Source organism: Salvia miltiorrhiza, chromosome 2 (assembly GCF_028751815.1).
Source record: "Salvia miltiorrhiza cultivar Shanhuang (shh) chromosome 2, IMPLAD_Smil_shh, whole genome shotgun sequence".
Taxonomy (NCBI): domain Eukaryota; kingdom Viridiplantae; phylum Streptophyta; class Magnoliopsida; order Lamiales; family Lamiaceae; genus Salvia; species Salvia miltiorrhiza.
Genome location: NC_080388.1, coordinates 19,848,176 through 19,868,556, shown reverse-complemented (window position 1 = coordinate 19,868,556; position 20,381 = coordinate 19,848,176). Strand labels below are relative to the sequence as shown.

Below are 20,381 nucleotides of genomic sequence, written 5' to 3'. Positions count from 1 at the left end.
CGGTGAATATCTCACACCTAACTCCGTATAGGTGATGTCTCCATATTTTCAGTGCATGCACCACTGCAGCTAATTCTAAATCATGAGTTGGATAATTCAGTTCATGTGGTCTAAGTTGTCGCGATGCATATGTTATCACCTTTCCCTCTTGCATTAACACACAACCTAGTCCATTTTTCGACGCATCCGTGTAGATCACATATTCCCTGTCTGGTTCTGGAACTGCTAGCACTCGTGCAGTAGTTAACATGTCCTTGAGCTGCTGAAAACTTCTCTCGCACTCATCAGTCCAAGTATACTTGATTCCTTTCCCAAGTAACTGCGTCATTGGTCTTGCTATTTTTGAAAATCCTTCAATGAATCTTCGATAGTAGCCAGCTAATCCTAAGAAACTTCTTATCTCATTTGGAGTTGTTGGTGACCTCCATCCTTGTACTGCTTCAACCTTGATACCTTCTGACCTTAAGCCAAATCTCACATGTAGTGAATTTGATGTAAAGAGATTCACCCCTTAGTGTTTGCAACGCGATTCTCAATGTTTCTTATATTATTCTTAATCTTGGAGTAGATAAGGATATCGTCTTTGAATACCAAGATGGACTTATCCAAGTAAGGATAGAATGCTCTGTTCATGAGGTCCATGAACAACACTGGCGCGTTTATTAATCCGAACGGCACAACTACGAATTCGTAGTGATCATATCTTATTCGGATAGCCGTTTTGGGTATATCTTCATGTCTAACTTTTAACTGATGATACCCAAACTTCAAATCGATCTTAAAGATTACGCTCACACCTTTGAGTTGGTCGAATAAATAATCCTCAAGGTGCCTTCCTTCTTCTTGACAAATAACACAGGCGCTTTCCATGGGATACACTAGGTTTGATAAAACCTAGGTCCAATAATTCCTGTAATTGGATCTTTAGCTCCTCCAATTCCCTTGGAGCCATCCTGTAAGGTGCCTTGGATACCGGTGTTGATCCTGGTTCTAAATCGATGGTAAATTCTACTTGTCTATCGAGTGGCAGCCCTGGTAAATTTCTGAAAAATATCTCAGAACTCCCGTACAATCTCTACGTCTTCAATTATCCCTTTGGTCTCAACTCCTCCGATCAGGTATACCAGGATAGCTTGGCAGTCTATCTTGTTCATCATCTTCCTCGCTTGTAAGGCTGAAATAATTGGTATCCTGTTCCCCAGGTTTATCTCAAAGCATCCATCCCCGAAAAGTTAAAAGCAATCTTCCGCTCCTTGCATAAAACTGTGGCGTAGTTCTTAGCTAACCAGTCAATCCCTGGGATTACATCAATGTCCTATATTGTATAAACTGCAAGTTGTTTACTATGACCTTAAATGATCCTATGTTTACCTCTTGGTTTGAGTAAGCATGTGTTTCTATCGTCGCCCCTCCTATGGGTAAAGAATTTCTCATGTCCAGATTAGCCCTTTTCAGGTATGAGATTTAGGGTATTTGCACATGCACTTGCAGAGAAAGAATGCGAGGCACCCGTATCGAACAGAAGTATAACAGGTGTGTTGAGTAGCGTGCCCATACTTATTAGGTTTCCTTGTTTGCTTCCTTATTTATTCTTGTGCGGGGCATAGGTTCTAACTTAAGGGGGTTGTGGTGGATAGAGTAGTTGTTGGTCTAGAATGACCCTAAATGGTTGTGCTTGACCCGGTTGATTCGATCTTCACATCCCTCCGTGTGGCCTTGCTTGGAAATCTTTAGCAAAATGGCCCTTCTGACCATATTTAAAACATGTATTACTATCATCCAAACATATATCATAATATGACTTGGAAAACTTCGGCCATGGAGGTACCCCAGGCTGGCCCTGATTAATTAAAAGGCGGTATTATAGAAAAGAAAAAAGAAGCCCATGAAGGCACAGAAAAGCCAACTATGGGCCGAGCCTCATTAAAACCTTTTTACGAGAAAGAAACTGCAAAAAGGAAAAAGAGTACTCGACAAAAGCAAGACAAGCGAGCGGAAGGAATTGCTTCAGGAACTCCGGCCTGACCATCGTCCCTAAGTAATTCCGGCTCAAAGAAGAACAAAAACGAAAGAAGACTCCGAAAAGACCCAAGGCAGCCACGGACTTGAAACCGGCCGGCCACAACAGCCCCCACAGTCGTGACTAGATGCGTCGAGTGTGACTATGGCTAGCAATGTCACGGATGACCGCTTCCTCAATGACCTCAATACCATTATTCCACCACCCCTCTTGTCTAGCAGGATTGGCCATAATGTCCGCCACAACGTTCCCTTCTCGATAAATATGTGAGACACGAAAAGTAATCTCCTGCAGACGAGCTAACGTTTCCTTCCAATAGTTGATAAAACGCCAAGGAACCTCCAACGTGCGCTGTTGAAGAAGACCAACTACGTACAAAGAATCTGCCTCGAGCCAAAGCTTGTGCCATCCCCGATTGTAAGCTATCGCAATGGCTGTAATAACCGCAAGTAGCTCGGCTTCGAAAGCAAAGCCCGAGCCTCCCTTAGTATGAAAACAACCTCGGACCATGGCAGCATGATCCCTAAACACCCCACCGCCAGCAATTAAACCCGGAGATCCGGACGCAGAGCCGTCCGTGTTCACTTTGATCCAGCCAATGTCCGGCGGCCACCAATGAACCGAGACGTAATCCGGGGGAGGCGCTATGTTTGTTTGATGTCCTTGTCCTTGCCTTTGGGCACTATGTTTCCTACCAAGGCCTCTTGCCATTTTGACTATCATAGTAGTCTTGCCTTCGTCCTTGATCATTTGCTTCCTGAGTTGAGTTTGGGTCGGGCAAATCTCGGGCCTACTACCTCGGCGTCCAGAGCTTGGCTGAACAATTCAGAGTTCATAAACTCAGTATAGTTGTCGAGTACCTTAGGCCGGAGTGAAACTTGTCTATCATCTTTTCTTCTATGTCCACCTACTGTGGGGCCTAACGGACATGCTGCAGAAAATATGGTCATACTTGGTCATATCCCATCTTGTTTTGCTTTGGATTAAACACTTCTTTTCATTTCCTCTTATAACGGCTATTAGAAATATAATTGTCATATACCCCTGTCTGAAAATCTTCTAAGACAAGTCTGACAGCTCTTCTTGAGTCATCGCTTTTCTTTTGGCCTTCAACCAAAATCTGCAAATTCAGTCAATTGGAATGCAACACAGAAAGTCGTTCATGTACGCAAACACTATATTACGGTCTCAATTTGGATTCTGAATTTCTATCATAATGAGTGGTCGATAATATTCATAGGACAAAGACTAATCTCAACTAATTTAAACACAATGAGAGACAACTATACAAAGCTATAGTTTGGGTGGTATACTAGGTCAGTAGACTAATACTTCTTAGTCTTATCGATAAAGGGAATCTACTATGACAACTCACGAGTTGCAAGGCTCAAAATCAACACAACATCAAAGCAAGGTGTTGTAGAAATTGTTCAAGAGATTCAAAAGAATGACCAGAGGGTATGAAATGATTAACTACAAGGTCGAACAAAATGACCTCGAGTAAGAACCCGTCTGGCTTTTCAACCGAAAGTTGAAACATATAGGTTTTCAACCCAAAAGACGTCTACTGAGATTTGGATCATGTGGACTGGCCAGGTCCAACATCATCACTTCCCAGTCACACGGGAAACATTGTCCCGAACTTGAGAAGTCGTGGACATACTATACATAACGAAACTTGAGTTCGTAGTGGCAGCTTAAAGCTCAAACTTAAGGTTCTAGTCCTATTGAACTAGACTCTTATTCCCCAAGGTCTACATACAGACAGTCGAACCATATTTTCTTATATAACTTGTAGTCCCAAAAACATGGGCAACAGTCCAAAGGCGTGTATACTGAGCTATAACAATTCTTATGTCGTCGTCAAAAGCTATACTAAAATCCCGATATGCCCGGGTAGTCTCTGCTGGGTCAAACGCGGAGCTTTCCTAACCATCGGAATATGCCTGGACGTAACCATCTTTAATAGATAAGGGAAAGTGTGAGTCTTCTTATACGTAAGTAGACGTAAAACTCTTAAATGTACAAGGTTATGAACATACTATGCATAACAAAACATAAGTTTCATTAAGACAACTAAACTTATTTTAAGGTCTTCTATTCTAGTGGACTCGAATCCCATTTCCCATGTATGTCACAAATATATATAACCCGCAGACAATCAAATCACGCCCTTTTTATAATCTATCGTGTAACATAAGTCGATTCGCATGTTCCATCGTGTGTAAACATTCGAACGTAGAGACTTATGCTTAAACCCTTGATGCAACGTTTGCCTTGAATTCATCTTGTATCATCATTCCGTGCTTTTCCTTCAACGCGTACATGTCTTTTCATTCCTCTTTGTAATTCAAAAGAACCATTGTTTTCTTGTGGAAGCTGAAATGCTCTAAGTTCTCTATCATTCTTCTAAATCATCACTTCAAGAATCTAGATTGTAGAGATATCCTACTAATCCAGCAGTCTATGTTCTTTTAGAATCGTGATCATGCAACTTATAGCAATCTATGTTTTCTGGGGAAAGCATGTGTCAATTCTCTATCATCCTTCTTATTATATCATCATAACTGCAATGATATGCCATGAAAGGCAAAACATTCAACATTTCAATGAAAGGCAAAACATTCAACATTTCATCATAGCATGCTCTTTACATAAACATCTTCATGAAACAGTTTAGAACAATAACATCTTTAAAACATTGTAACTGCAGTTACCTTTTTCCTTGATTGAGCACGATGCAATGGAGTGTTGAGCGGTGTCGTATTAACCCACGTATGTCTAGTGAATCAAACTAGACTTGGCTTTTTAGAATAAGGTTTCTAGGGCCAGAGCAAACGAACTGCTCTGATACCACTCTGTCACAGCCCACTATCCCAATGACGGGTTAACCGGGGTTATGACTTGGGGTGAACAATAAGAAACGGAAATTAAAGGGAATCTACTAAATAACCATCATTAATAACAACAAACTAGTGGTATATATATATATATATAACCACTTGGGTAATTAACAAACGAGCCTGCCATAACGACTAGACCCCAAATGAAAGTTAATTAAAATGAAGTAGTAATAAGTTCAAGTAGAAATGATAAATAAGTCAGAGTGTTTGCAGCGGAAAAACGTGTGAGTTATGCATATGGAGATGCATACTCAAGGTTTCATTACATAAACATCAAAAGAGAAATCCGCTCAACACCGATCCATTCCATCGCCTGCTCAACCTGCACATTTAGAAATACATGCAGGGCTGAGTATAAAAATACTCAGTGACATGAGCCGAAATACAACATGCATACATATATAAATTGAACTGCCATAACAGTAACACACAGGGGTTTTCATAAATGACCTGCGCTTACTAAAACATTTCGTTCATTTTCATAAAGATGGATGCATCCCATTTTCAGTCTATATGATCCATATCTGTCCTTTCTATCACGCGCCGGGAAGGAGGCCTCCTTACCACGGACGCCAAGACCGGTCGCAAGCGACTCGCGATCTCCATGAGTGTACACGTTAACCCTAGCTAGCGACCTTTGTCTAGCATAGGATCCCAATTGGATTTCCTTTAAAGTTGGCGAACCAACACAGATAGGATACATATAAAAACATAAACATTTTGGCAGTCAATCATTTCATAAACATTTCATTTTCATAACATTTTCATTTTCATAAAGGGCATTAAACATATAAGCATTTCATAAGAACTGAATAAATAGTCAAAACATATCATGCATATATATTCGCATATGAGGCCTACGTCACGCAGGGGATCTCTATATACGTAATAATAAAATAATGCCCACCTCAAACGTTCTTAAGCTAGCGTGGAGTCGCTTCTTCTTCGGCTTCATTTCCTGTCGCCCGGACCCTTATTGATGAAGAGTCGGTAAGTTCGTGAAGAAAATTGTCACAAGACAAAGTCTAATTCTACGTGTCTAGGGTATCTTTTAGTATTTTAGGGTTCTAGCATCCATAAGTCGTTTCGATTAAAACAATCAAAAACCAACATAACATCGACTAACCACATAACAAACGAAATAAAAGAATTCAATATCCTTAAACTTAATATCATTTAGAAAGCTAAGAGTATAATATAAAACATTCTCAACCCAATCCTTGAAAAATAAATCACATAAACAATTAATCTCAATAATAGCATTCTTGAAAAAAAACTAAACTCGAGGTTTCTTTGTAAAAAAAATTCTCAAAATTTCAATTTGAGCTCACATAGTACACAAGAATACAATTACATGATCATACGTCTTAAGAAAAAATCAACAATCGGCTTCCCCTTTTTATCATCATTTTCGGTCCTCCCATAAAATCTTAGGGGATGGTTCGTTTCATCTCATATCGCATATATGAGCTCAATTATTCATCACATAGTCATATATGTTCACATCCAACACCTAACTCATCTCATATGAGAGACCTCATACAAATGCGCAAACTAAACTCTTTGAAAATTCAAAATCCTTTCTAATCCTTTTAAAATCCATACTCATAAAACCTTAACTCATACTCTATCTCATATTCTATCTCCTTACTCAACTCTATATAAACTCTCCACTCATCTCAAATCCTTAAGTTCAAGGATAGGTTTCAAGAAAATCATGGTTCTAAGTCTGGATTTATCTCTCATATAAGGCTCATCTAATCTCATTCAAACACATAGGCCACAATCACATAAAGCACATAAGAATCACAATCAAACATCATTAAAACATGCTCTGTTTTTACACTGATTCAACTTTAAAATTTAATCTGTTCTGACCCCGACATCTCCTGGACTCGATACTCATACCAAAAGAAATATCTTCAAGTCTAGTTTCATATAAAAAAAAAAGTAGAGTTGAAAACTCCAAGTGGTTTGAGAGATATGACGTTTTTACCACGATCTACCATATTCGGCAGTTTTGAGCAATCGAAAACTTGGATTTTTGAAAAATAGTAAACGTTGTCAAACTGGACTCAACTTCGGTGGATATCTATCTAACACAATAAAGTTAATACCATAAAAATTTGGAAAGCTAGATCACAAAGGAAACTACTGAAATGAATGACTCTTTCCCCTGTTCTCTGAAATTCTCGGTAGTAATGTGCAGTTTGGGTTTTTCATTTTAAAGAAATATCAAACGAAGTTGGAATGGCTTGAAAGTTTACCAGGGTACTCAAGACTCATGTAGGGACTTTCTATAAAAGTTTCAAAGTTATTAGACATCGACAAACCGTCGATCACAGTAGGTCAGTAGGCCTACGAAATTCACCAAAATCTCATCTCAAATTCTTTAAATGCTCAAGATTATATACTCACATATAACATCATACAATCTAGATCTATGAAAATAAGAATCACTTACCCAAGATTAAACAAAGATCAAAGTTTTCCTTTCTCACTCTTCAAACCAAACCCCACGGTCCTCTTGAAATCTTCAAGAATTGAAAGGTGTTTATGTTGATTTGGTGGAGGATTTGATCTTGAAGTGAACTTGGAAGCTTTGGTGATTAATCTATGGCGATCTTTTGGAGCAAAATTGGAAGAGAGGGATTTTTGGAGGTGACTGAGAGTTGAAGTGTGAGGGAGTGAAGTGATGAGCTTTGTCTTGCAATGGAAGAATGATTAAGGACAAAGCATTATTCATGATTAAAGCTTGGTTCCCTACCACCTTAGCACACTAATCCTATCTTCACTCATCACACTTCCACTCATGTCTATTAGATAAAAATAAGTTAGTGGTAGGGAAAAGAAAATATTAGTGGTGGTAGGGAAAAAGATTAGTGGTAGGGAAAAGAAAATATTAGTGGAGGATAATGGGGTGTTACATTAAGTAAATATAAAAATGTGGTGTAGGAATAACCCATGTGTAAAAAAAAATATGGAAGACTAATCATCAATTAATAAAATGCTAGAGCATAAAACTCTTGTGATCAAAATTAAAATAAATAGCACTAACATTAGTGCACTCTCTCAATTTATAAATACATCATAGGAAAATAATTTGAGAAAAATATTGATGGAAAATTTTTATAACTCATCATTCCTAAATTTCTCGGTAAAAATAAATGAATACATAAATTTTTTTTTTTCGATTTGAAAACTCAAAATAAATCTTTGAGCTCCATCATTCTCTTAATGGACTCAAAAATATTTTGAGTGCATCATCCGTTGAAATAAAAATAAAAATAAATCATCACGTATGTAAATCATCAATTTCACATAAGTCCGTATTTTATTAATGGATGCTGAACCCTAATTACCATAAGAAATCCTTAAATCAATAATTAAAAGTCTATAATCCTTAATAAAAAGTCGGGGCATTACAAGCATGTTTAGGATTATGTGTTGAGCATGATCAAACCTTTTGAAAGAAAAAGACTAAGCTGTATTAATAATTTTATAGATGATTAAAAATTATTTAGATTTCCACAAGCGGTCTCTAGACAAAGTGATTGGCGATGTAAGTAAACGTCCACACAGCGTGGCTTACTTCATTTTTGTTCTTTCATAAGTTTGTCAGATGAGGTTTCTATAAAAATATTTAAATCCATTAAAGTAGTGGGAGTTATGCAGTAAACGTCCACAAAGCGTGGCTTACTCGTATAATTTTTCACGAGTACTTTAGAGGATGGAATTAAATAAGATAACTAAGAAATTAAATTGAATGCGACATGGTCCGAGTGAGTATGTCAAATTCGAGAATTTAATTTCAAAGTTAAATTGTGGTTATTTCTTATTAATTTTTATTCTTAAAATTATGTAGACCTCCACATGCGGTCTCTAGACAAAGTGATTAGCAATGTGAGTAAACGTCCACACAGCGTGGCTTACTTCATATTTGTTCTTCATAAGTTTGTCAGAAGAGATTTCTATTAAAAATATTTAAATCCATTAAAGTAGTGGGAGTTATGCAGTAAACGTCCACACAGCGTGGCTTACTTGTATGATTTTCACAAGTACTTTAGAGAATGGAATTTAAATAAGATAACCAAGAAAATTAAATTGAAAGCGACATGGTCCTAGTGAGTATGTCAATTTCGAGAATTTAATTTTTAAGGTTAAATTGTGGTCAATGCTTAGATATCATATCAAGTACAATGTACAACTCCCCGAGGAGTCCCTTCTTGATGATGATATGGTCTAGTTAAGGTGCCAACTATTAATTTCCTTTGTCAAAAGGTTAAGTTGACATGGATGGAAATTAAATGACTAGGTGAATAGTCTGGTTGAGGAGTTCGTGTGTAAACGTCCACACAGCGTGGCTTGCATATGGGATTCTTTGAGCGGTTGGAGGTTTCATTAATATTGTTTTATCAAAAGGTTACAATATTATTGTTACGAATTATGTGCTTTATGTTCGTTACTTTCATATATGTCTATGTCTCCTTTCATTTATTTATTCTTGCACAAAGTCTTTTAACCGGTCCACATATATAAAATGGAAACGCAGCTTTGGTTTTTTTTTTATCTTTATCACAAACTAACACAATTTTGTGTTGCTTACTACTCCACGTTCTTATGGTCCGAACAATGAGTCGACTGATGAGAAAAAGGAATTACATAAAAGGTGGCATAAGACGGATAATGTGGCTATATGCTATATTATGAGTATAATGTCACAAGCCTTGTAGCTCCAACATCAGGGCATGGACGATGCTATTAGCATCATGCTGAATCTCAAGAAAGTGTTCGGAGAGTCGGACTGAGCTGCTCATTTAAATTTGATGAGAGTAATCTTGTTATTTTTATGAGTAAGCACCGCTCAGTGCACGAGCATGTCATGCAAATTTTGACGGACTTGACTTGCTCAGTGGGAGTATCGACGGTGAGGCAAAAGTCGATATTATCATGAACTCTCTTCCCGAGTCTTTTAATTAAGAACTTCCGCCTCAATGCTGTTATGAGCAAGAAAGATAATGCTTCTTTTGAGTTGTTGAATGCTCTAGTTACGGCTAAGGAAGTTGTGGGAAAGAGATGTGCAAGCACTTATTATTGCCAAAGAGAGCCATCTTCTTCGTCGAATGACGGGAAGAAGAAGGGTCCAAGGGGCAAGAAAGACAAGGGAAATAGTGGGAGTAGTGGTGTGATAAGATTGAGTATTGGAGATTTTTTCTTTCAATACTCAAGGCAAAGGGTTAAGGTACTTCACTTGCTATAGTAACTGAGACATATCAGCTCATTTTCTACTCAGTTGTGAGTAGTGGATAACGAGAGAAACTGATAATGATTGTTACACCTTGCATGGCTTTTTATAAGCTGACAAGGAAGCTGAGAAGTGATGAGATGATTGTCTTCGTAGGCAACGTGACTAGAGTCGCAGTTGTTGCATTTGAAGACTTGTCTTTAAGTTCTAAAGACATAGTTTAGTTTTTTAGAGTTCCTTATCATGTTCCAAAATTTTGAATAGATGGATCTTATGTCATTTTTTATAGTGATGATTCTATCATAAGAAATGACAAAGTTGTCTATTCTGGTATTTTTGAACATCTCTCTTCATACTATAACTTGTCTTCAAAATACCTTTATATTGCATTTACATCATCGAACAAAAGAAAGAGAATAGTTAAGGCTAATCTCTCATGAGGATCTTACACATATATTGATACCCTAGAAATAGGTCACATCTGTCTTAACAGGATCCAAAGGCTCGTGTCTAAATAAGTACATTGGATTCAATCCAGGTTGTACTATTTCGAACCTGCGAATCCTGTATAGAGGAAAAGATGGAGACCAGGTCATTCATGGCAAAGGGGATAAAGGGCCAATAATGTGTTAGGAATGATCTTTTCTGATTCATTATCAATGTTTGGGATTCCAACCCAGTTTACTACACCGTGAAATCCCAATATAAAATGGTGTGGTGGAGAGAAGAAATAGGTCACTCTTGGAAAAATATGTCCGATGATGAGTTATGCATCTTTGCAATTAGTTTAAAAGAATCAGAAGGTGGTTATTAGCAATGACACACGATTCTTAGAAGTGGACTATGAGAATAATCACTAATCCAAGTCAGATAGTGTGCTTCAAGAAATTGAAGACATTAGACAGGCGATTCCATCACCCAAGCCAAGTGTGCAAGGTTTTTGTACCACAAGACACTGCACGCACTGTTGACACACATGTGCCACCACAGATCCATTGTAGTGGGAGGGTTGTAGGATAACCCGATCGATTTATATTCTTGGGAGAATCTTTGGATTCAGTCTCTGGTAGTGAATATAAGAGAATCGACCCAGATATCTACTTGGAATTAGTGGAAGACGAGAATGTAGATTCCTGGCACCCCTCAATGGAGCAATCCATTAAGAATATGGTTGTATACTAGAAAATCTTGCTACCAGGAGGCAGTAAAGCCTTAGGTTGAAAGTGAGTATACAAGATAATGACAGGCCCGAATGAGCAAGGTCGTAGCTTCCGAAGCTAGACTGGTGGCGAAAGGTTATGCCCAGTGTAAGGGTATAGGTTATGATGATATTTTCGCCAGTGCCATGCTCAGAACATTCGGAACATTTTACCCATAGCAGCTCACTTAAACCATCGAGGCCTGGCAAATGGATGTCATATACATTACCTTGGAAAAGGTAAGGACATCCATGTGCAACAACCTGAAGGTTACGTGAGGGAGGGAGAGAAGCATCTCGTGTCAATCGCTCTTGTGTCATCAGTGATGTGGTTTATCTTGCATTTTATGTAGATAATATCCTCCTAATTGGCAACAATATGGAGCTATTGTCAAGACATAAAGTAATGGTTATCCGAACAGTTTCAGATGAAAGACTAAGGAGGTATAGTATACATCTTTGTGATCAAGGTTATAAGGGATCACTAGAAAAATATGTTGGGCTTATCTCGAGTGTCTTACACTGATACTGAGAATACTCGTTTTAGTATGAATACCGCCAAGAAAGGATTGCTACCTTTTAGATATGGCGTTCCTTGATCTAAAGATTATGTCTTAAGATGCCTATTGAGGTTGAGGAAATGAAGGCAGTTTTCTACATTTCCGCAGTAGATAGCTTCATGTATGGATTGCTATATACGAGATCTTATATTTGCTATGCAGTTAGCATGATTGTAAGATATCAGTATAGTTCTAGTTAAGACTGAACTGTGGTAAAATTATATTCTCAAGTCCTTGACTAGAGAATAAGGGTAGTTTACCAGTTAGACAGTTTAGTTCCCTTTTTGGATTATACGGTTTCGGATTTCCAGGCTGACCGGAACAAAGAATAATTACCTCGAGCTATGTGTTTTCCTTGGGAGGTAAAACCTTTTGGTTTGACCACTACCTCCAGGGTCTAAGAGTGATTCCTAGTTTGCGTGAGAGCATCACCTTCGTGGTACCTCAAGTGCAGTTGCAAACTCTAAGGAATCCTAGAACCACAAGGGGTCAAACACATGGAGAATAAGTACCAAGTTATACGATTATTCGTAAATCGAGGTTATGTGCTCAAAGAATAAATTCTCACATATTGGAGAAACCTACTGATCTTTTCACAAAAGGCTTATCGCAAATGGTCATTGAAAGATGGGAATGCGATTGATGCCAGATTGATGCCACCCACTTAGGAAACTTTAAGTATAAGTGGGAGAAGTGTTAGGTGATTGGTAAATAGACGCATTGTATACTAAAAGTTTGCTTTAGTATAAGTGGGAGATTGTTGGATTTGTATACTGAAAGCAAGAACGTTTTATGCTTGTATACAATGTTTCCTAAGTTCACTATCTAATCTCCTATCTGATTGTGTTCATGATTGCATATGTATGTTCTTTATCTCTATATAAGTAGATTATATGGTGTGTTGTAGATCACAGAAGACCATATAATTGGAATAACCTTAAGAGATATAATATGATCACAGCCGAAATAACTCTAGGACAAGTTATTGGTTTAGGCTGCAGTATATATGGAAGTAGTTTGTCTTGGCTACTTGTCTATACTGGTACGTCATTACGTATTGATAGGACCACAATTGAGATGTATTCTTCTATCTGACTTAAGTGAAGAATCAAGATCTCGGTGACTTATAAGATCTTAATACTAATAAGTATTCAGATATATATATGTTAATTCGTATATCACTTTGACTTACTATGGGTGAAAGTTATATACTAACTCGAGTACTCTGTATCTTGGGTGATAGCGGTTAATATATGATATTTGATTATCTGTATTAGTACCCGTATCCGGTATAGGATAATGACATCCCCTTAAGGAACTCAATAAGGTTTATTGCGCTAAACCCTGCAGGTTGATTAAGTTAAGGCGCAATAATAAAGTTTGAGTGGTATTGCTTAAGGATTTATAAAGAGATTAATTAATTTAAGCTGTCAGAGCTCTAATTAATTAATGGATGTCGGATATTTTAAATACGGAGATTTAATAAGTCTAAATACAAGCCCCGACTCATCACCGGCAATAAAGGGGTAAGTCAGTATCGGTTCTCTAGTGGAATGAACTGATATTTATAAATTAATTATGGTCTGGGCTGACCATAGATAAATTAATTTATTTGAGGCCCATCTTTATTCCTTGTATCTGGTCCCTGGACTGGCCCAAAGTCTCCTAGCCCTAGAAGGAGAGAAGGAACGCCTATTACAGATTCCAAGCGTCCCACACGTATTTAATTCTATTAAATACAGCTGTCAGCTCTCAGGAAAACAGACTGATAAAATTAGGGTTTTGAGAGCTGTGTGGGGCGCAGGAAAACGTGTGGAGCATTCTCTATTGGGACTTTCATAGATCGTTGTCCATCCAACGGTGAAAGCTGAGCGGGATACAGTCGAGAAGATCAGAGCTGGAGTCAGATTTTCGCAGGAAACCAAGTTCTGGCAGTCTCCGTAAAACAGCCATAACTTCCTCCACAGAACTCCGATTCAGACGAATCAGGCGGCCACGGAAAGCTCTCTCGAAGATGAAGAAGTCGTATTTCTGGGCGAAATACGTTTGGAGGTCGTTTGAGGGGTCAAACGGAGCGTTGAAGTTGGCTGACCTGTTCAGCGACAGATTGACGAATTCTTAGGAATTCTTCAGGTATTTTCTAACTCCAACGTGCAGTTGTTAAATTCATAGGAGCATGTTAGGATTAATCGTTGTATGATAAATTAATAATAATCCAAGAAACGATCATCGGGCAAACGGAGCATTAATTCAGTTTAATATTCCTTCACAACCTTCAACCTCATCGATTCAAAGACTTATGAGGAAGCACTGCTAAAATATCGAGTCAGCTACTTACTTAGCAATCAAACTTGAATCGAAGAAGAGAGTAAACCCTGTTGTAAAAATCAGTTCACCTTATTTATAAACACTCTTAGAAATGTCTAGACAATCATATTCATACATGTTTAGCCTAGTTCTTCATTACTCGAGAGCCTGTTCTCGGTAATCCTAGTTGGAAAAAATTTTCAAACTCCTTTTCAACCGAGCGAAAAGAGCGTTTGAGTGTTAGAGTTCTAGATGGTTGTCTAAACTCGAAGAATTCTCAGCCCCCGAAAGCATTACGAGTGAAGTCTTAGCATATCTGCGAGATTGAGAAAAGAGAAGAGAAATCAAACCCAGCGTGTTGGTACTGAAACAGTTATTTTAGTTTATAGGTTTGCTGTGCACCCGTAAGCACAAGCGCAATCGATTGTCAGTATGATCTACTGACCGTGGACGTAGGAAATGATTTTCTGAACCACGTTAAAAATCTTTGTGTTATTTACTGCTTTCAGTATTTCATATTCTATCTGTGCACAAAACTTATATATTGAAACTGATAACTTAAAAAGAGAAACCTTAAAATTGACAATCTGATTCACTAAGGACTTATTTCCTTAAAATCGTTTCCGCGCACCAAGTGTTATCAGTCTAACTGACAAACCTTTGGGTAGTCAGTAAGATTTATAACACTTACTCTAAATTTCAACTGATTAGACTGAAGCCTTAACTGAACTATCAGTTTGTCGACTTGTTCTTCATACTGAAGTTATCCACTGAAACAATCTCAGTATCAGTCTACATCTTCTTTTAACTGATCTTGATGTTCACTCATCACATCAACACTACTTACTTCAGTTATCGAAAGAAGTTTTAAGTTTTAAAATAGTCTATTGGTGTATTCTCCCCTACACCAGTTCAGTTCCCCTCCGTGACCCAACATTAGCTATGCAATGGATATTGCTCTTGGATAAAATAAATGACATAACTTACATTAGCAGTGTAGTGGGGTAAAATAAATGAAGTAATCAGAGTATAGCCATGTATTGCTCTTGTGTAATTGGAATAAAACAAAAATGACTACTCCAATATAATTATTGGAGCATGAATTAAATTCAAAAAGTATGGGGCGTATCATGATACGTAAGAAATATGTTGGAAATTAAAAAACATGATTGATATATTAAGGACATGAATGATATTTTACATTAATTTTGGTGGTAGATTTAGCATGTTAATTATAAGAGTGGGTATTTTTCGTAAATTATTTATTAAAGTGGGTATTATAAATTTTCACCTTATTAAATATTCCTTCTGTTTATAATACCATTATCACTTTGTGGACGACACAACTTTTAAGAAAATGATGAATAGTAATTGACAATAGTCGGTATTGTTGTGATTGAAGTTTAGATCTCATTATTGTTGTGAGTAGAGTTTGTAAATCTTATTACTGTAAATAAAAGTAACAAATATTGTGGACGAATCAAAATGACAAAATAATAATGATATAATGGACACAATTAATAATACACTAAATAGAATAAAATTAATTTTCACCAAAATATAATCAAGAAGAAGTCGAGATTTTTACTACACTCCACTCCCCTTTAGTAGCGAATAAATAATCTATTAACGAATGAGGTTTTTACTACACTCCACTCGCCTTTAGTAGTGAATAAATAATCTATTAACAAATGACCTCGCAACACATGGTTCGAGATATTAAATTAATACTCAGTAAAATATAAAAAGAGAATTTGAACCAAAAAATTTAGTGGAAATTCAGAACTATGAAAGTAAAGGACCAAATTGTGAAGGACAATTTGAATTACAGGCCTCTTCTTTTACGAGGTAGAAGTAGCATCGTTTTCCTTAAAGTCCCCAAAATGGGACATATGACAAGTTCTGACCGAAGGCAAAATATACTCCAAAATCAACAAAGTTCTAACCAGGGAACGAAATAATTAATCAGCAATACAAGAATCGTATTCATCTCAGTTGAAAAATACATACAAAGCTTTCCACACAACATAACATTAACCAACAAATCATAGTCGTCTTTGAAAACATAAACACACAAATAGAGAAATTATATTTTCTCGAATTTACAAATATTTGACTAGCATATATATAACAGCAACCAAAACGACAATCCCTATAACTGATAGAAACAGACACATGCAGGAGCAGCCACCCTTAGTCCGCTTGTTCAATATTGCGAGCCTCTTTTGTACTCGCTGTTCAGTTCACAATAATGATAACAACGAAAAAAAAATTAAACCTAATTGATTTGCTGAATATAAAAGGAGGAAGATGAGATGAAAGAAGACAAAGGTTTACAATTACACAGATGCAGGTTTCAAAATGCAGAAGTCTCTTACTTCCATATTAAGCTAATCCTTTCAAGGGGTGTTTACTTTGCATGATTGATTATATGTATGATTGAGTTTTTTTTTTTTTCCTTAAGAGTTGGATTTCTCCAACCTCACCCTTTCCACGGGATAAGAATCAAGAAAACTAGCTTGAATGATAGAAATAATCAAGGGCCTTGGGATATCCCAAGCTTCCAATCAATCAAAGTAAACAAGGAATTAGCCTTACTATTTTTATCTATCAACGCTAATCCTCCAAAGTAAACGCCCCCTAAGGGGGAGGGAGCATTTACCATGAGGGATAAGACAGATAAATTTACCATTTATTTTTATGGATTGATAAATTTTGAACTTGTTTGATCATCTCATCCTTCAACTACTCAATCTTATATTTTATCCATCAATCATATTCATATCACACAAAGTAAACGTCCCCTTAGTTTTAAAACATGACAGTACCATCTTGGCATATCATGATTTTTGTGCTGTTTTCACCAGCACATCATTGGATTTAAGAAAAATATCATCTAGAATCTCTTATAAAGCACGTATTCCCAATATTACTTCATTTTCAATGAATTTTTTTCTCACAATTCTATTATATCAAAGTGAACGAGCTATACCTAACTTCATTTCAAACTGAGATGACAGCATTATTTTCAACGTACTATGTTATGCAAAGGATTTAATATTAGAGGTAAATCCACAACGACCATAAAAAATACATAAAAAAATTGTGGATATAAAAATATTTACCTGTAATCTGGAGTCTGTAACCTCAACATGTTGATCAAGATCATCCTATAAATCAACAGATATGAACTTCATTATCAGAACACACTATGAGTATAGATTATGAAATCAGACAAAAGAAAACCCACAATCAGTCTTGTATGCAGATCGAGTTCTTCATTCACTGCAAGTGCAATGTGTTTGGTGCTTATGACTGTCTCCTCCAATTTTTCAAGACCCTCATCTTGCTCTGCAGGGTCAGAAGAATATGAATCAATATTAGAGGGAAAAACAAAATGAAGTTGAAGATCATCGCTAGAGAAACTAGCCTCTCATGACTTGTCTTTGAAGACCAACAACCCCTTGGTTGTCAAGGCCACTTATTCTGCTCATCGCATCAGCAGGCTTTATCTCCGGGCCAAGTAAGCTGTCTCTATTAGCAAAGTTTGACATGCTCAATGCGGAAGCCATCTGAGTTACTTTTGATCTCAGATTATTTACCATGTCACGGCGACGATTCATTTCCTTCTCTGTCCTGCATACAGAAGAAAGCAGGATGAAACAACAAGATGAGAACACATTTAGGAGTAAACTAAGTACAACATCAGCATAACCCAAACACAGGATTTTTACTGAGAGACCAAATAACTTGGTGATAAAAAAAAGAAAAAAAAAAGTGTATTTAAACAAAAATAGAATTGAAGAAAATATATAGTGGTCCATAAACGCAGAAAGAAATAAAAAAGGGAAAATAAAACAATTGGAAGCTCATAAGTTTGCTAGGGCAAATATACCATGTTATTCTCCCAAGTCATGATTGAAATTATGGTTGCAATTTTTGCAGTTTGGGTTCAGAAGCACGGTAGCATAACAAAAATTAGCTGTAGATAATCATTAATGTGAACCATTACAAGAGATTAAGCCAAAGTTGAAATACGGGAAGGCAAGTAAAGTGTGTTTAACCATGGAAAGGCAAATGGGGACAGATGAAAATAATACTAGAAAATATACTACCTAATTTCAGTCTTACAATAAGTTTCAAATTTTAAGAAAGAGCAATTAAACAACTTACAGAGATTGCTTTCCATGAAGCTTTTGCAGAAGAGACTGCAGGCTATCCAATCTGGTTCCCAATATGGTAATTTTTCTCCGTGTGGTCGATGCATGCCGCTGTGATTCTGGCCCAGAAGGTGGCAGTGAGCTTCTTTCAGATATCATGTTAGTGATATCGTCAGCAAGTCTAACTGCTTCATTATATTCCCTTACCCATGCGTCACCTGAAGCTGCCATTATCTGAGAAAAAGATAACAAATCATTCACAACTGAGTCACCTTTATAAGAAAGGTTATGCAACAAATCACATCAAATCCAAGACAAGTTTTTACAAGATACTCGTTCATACTCATGTAGGTATTGATAATCCAAGATTTGAAATTAAAAAGTCAAAACTTATTGCAATTCACAGATGTACGTCAAATAATTACGAGCACAAAGCTTCAAAGATAACAGCAAGATAGACATAAAAAAAGAAATCGTGATAGTCTTGCATCTCTTGGATTGAATACAAAAAATTTCATTACTAATAAGAAGTATTGACCTGTTCTAACACCAGTAATTCACAAACCTAGTCTTGACTAAGCTAAATTACTTGATAAAGAGGCCAACTAGAATCGAAGGGGATAAAAAGACTCAGAATCTGATGAAGACAACCAATACCTACCTTATGCAAAAGTCAAAATCCTAACAAACAATTAAACATAAAACAGATCTCAAATTAATGCCCTTCCAGCCAAATTTCAACGGCAACGCAGCTGAAACACCTGTGATATGTTCAATTGCAGATACAACACACAAAGGTTAAAAGGGCCATGGTCAGAAAATGAAAGAGATGATTATTTGACCTTGTGATTAGAATCGACTCTTTGAATTATCGAATCCGTAAGAGATAAATTCTGACGGTAATTGCACGAAACCTAGAACGATGATATGATTTCTCTCGAGAATTTTCAGGAAAAGGGGGACGCGACGGGCGGCACCACCGGCTATCGGCGAAAATTGTCGTACCTAACCGTCGCCTTCGGCAATTGCGTTTACACCACAAATCTACATTTTAATATTCCGAGCGTGCTTTTTCTCAGCTTCCAACTGATGCAGCATTCTAACGTTGTGTTTGGTAACACGAACAAATTGGATGTTACTAAAACTCGTGGAATATTTTATTATACTATGTTATTGTAAATTCTAATCCTTCCCTTTTTACTGAAAATATTTATATGCCACTGTTTTTTGTTTTGTTTTGTCGTGTTTTTAGCTTTTTCCTTTTTGTTGAGAATTGATTTTTCAAATGTCGCTTTGAGATTCTGTATCTTATTCTTGAGTGTCTTATTGTGTTACTAGTATTATACCCGTGCGCAGTGGCGGAGCCAGGATTTTTTTTGGGAGGGGCTGAACTGTTACGGCCCCCGAATTTTTTTTTTTTGGGCATTCAATACATTTTAGACATTTTTTACTAAAATACAAATATAATAATAATAATAACAACATTTTCATAGATAATATAGTTCAAAACATTTACTAAAATTTTTTTTGGGGGCATTCAATTACATTTTAGACATTTTTTACTAAAATACAAATATAATAATAATAATAATAATAATAATAATAATAATAATAATAATAATAATAACAACATTTTCATAGATAATATAGTTCAAAACATTTACTAAAATTTTTTTTGGGGGCATTCAATAGATTTTAGACATTTTTTACTAAAATACAAATATAATAATAATAATAACAACATTTTCATAGATAATATAGTTCAACATTTACTAAAAACAATTTTGAGGGCATTCAATACATTTTAGACATTTTTTACTAAAATACAAATATAATAATAATAATAACAACAACATTTTTAGACATATTATAAAAAAAAATTAAAAAAAAAAATTTTCAAAATTTGGGGGGGGGGCTAGGGGGCTCTAGCCCCCCTGGCTACGCCCCTGCCCGTGCGATGTACGGTCCAATTATTCATACGTATTTGT

The 20,381-nt window shown here is 36.5% G+C and overlaps 1 protein-coding gene and 1 long non-coding RNA gene across 3 annotated transcripts; both read right to left on the bottom strand.

The window, feature by feature from the left end:
* Nucleotides 1-5,030: 5,030 nt before the first annotated feature.
* On the bottom strand, nucleotides 5,031-7,724 carry LOC131011501 (uncharacterized). The gene is made up of 3 exons (XR_009096965.1): nucleotides 7,388-7,724; nucleotides 5,831-5,895; nucleotides 5,031-5,245 (listed from the first exon to the last, which is right to left on the bottom strand). It is a non-coding gene; the product is annotated as an uncharacterized LOC131011501 (long non-coding RNA).
* Nucleotides 7,725-16,194: 8,470 nt separating this feature from the next.
* LOC131011500 (syntaxin-51-like) lies at nucleotides 16,195-19,659 on the bottom strand. Of its 2 annotated transcripts, XM_057939284.1 has the most exons (7): nucleotides 19,236-19,659; nucleotides 19,055-19,154; nucleotides 18,407-18,627; nucleotides 17,664-17,869; nucleotides 17,484-17,584; nucleotides 17,359-17,403; nucleotides 16,195-16,467 (listed from the first exon to the last, which is right to left on the bottom strand). In XM_057939284.1, the coding sequence occupies exons 3-7, from the start codon at nucleotides 18,622-18,624 to the stop codon at nucleotides 16,336-16,338; spliced, it is 702 nt and encodes a 233-aa protein (XP_057795267.1). In that variant the 5' UTR covers nucleotides 18,625-18,627; nucleotides 19,055-19,154; nucleotides 19,236-19,659; the 3' UTR covers nucleotides 16,195-16,335. The 2 variants fall into 2 exon arrangements, with proteins under 2 accessions (XP_057795267.1, XP_057795266.1); XM_057939283.1 differs by lacking the exon at nucleotides 19,055-19,154 and having other exon boundaries at nucleotides 19,236-19,627.
* Nucleotides 19,660-20,381: the final 722 nt, after the last annotated feature.

Coding starts and splice junctions, on each gene's coding strand:
- LOC131011500 (XM_057939284.1), bottom strand. CDS start 18,624: ATGGCAGCTTCAGGTGACGCATGGGTAAGGGAATATAATGAAGCAGTT. Junction 17,585..17,663: donor TCAAAGACAAGTCATGAGAG/GCTAGTTTCTCT, acceptor CTGACCCTGCAG/AGCAAGATGAGGGTCTTGAA. Junction 17,404..17,483: donor ATCTGCATACAAGACTGATT/GTGGGTTTTCTT, acceptor GTTGATTTATAG/GATGATCTTGATCAACATGT.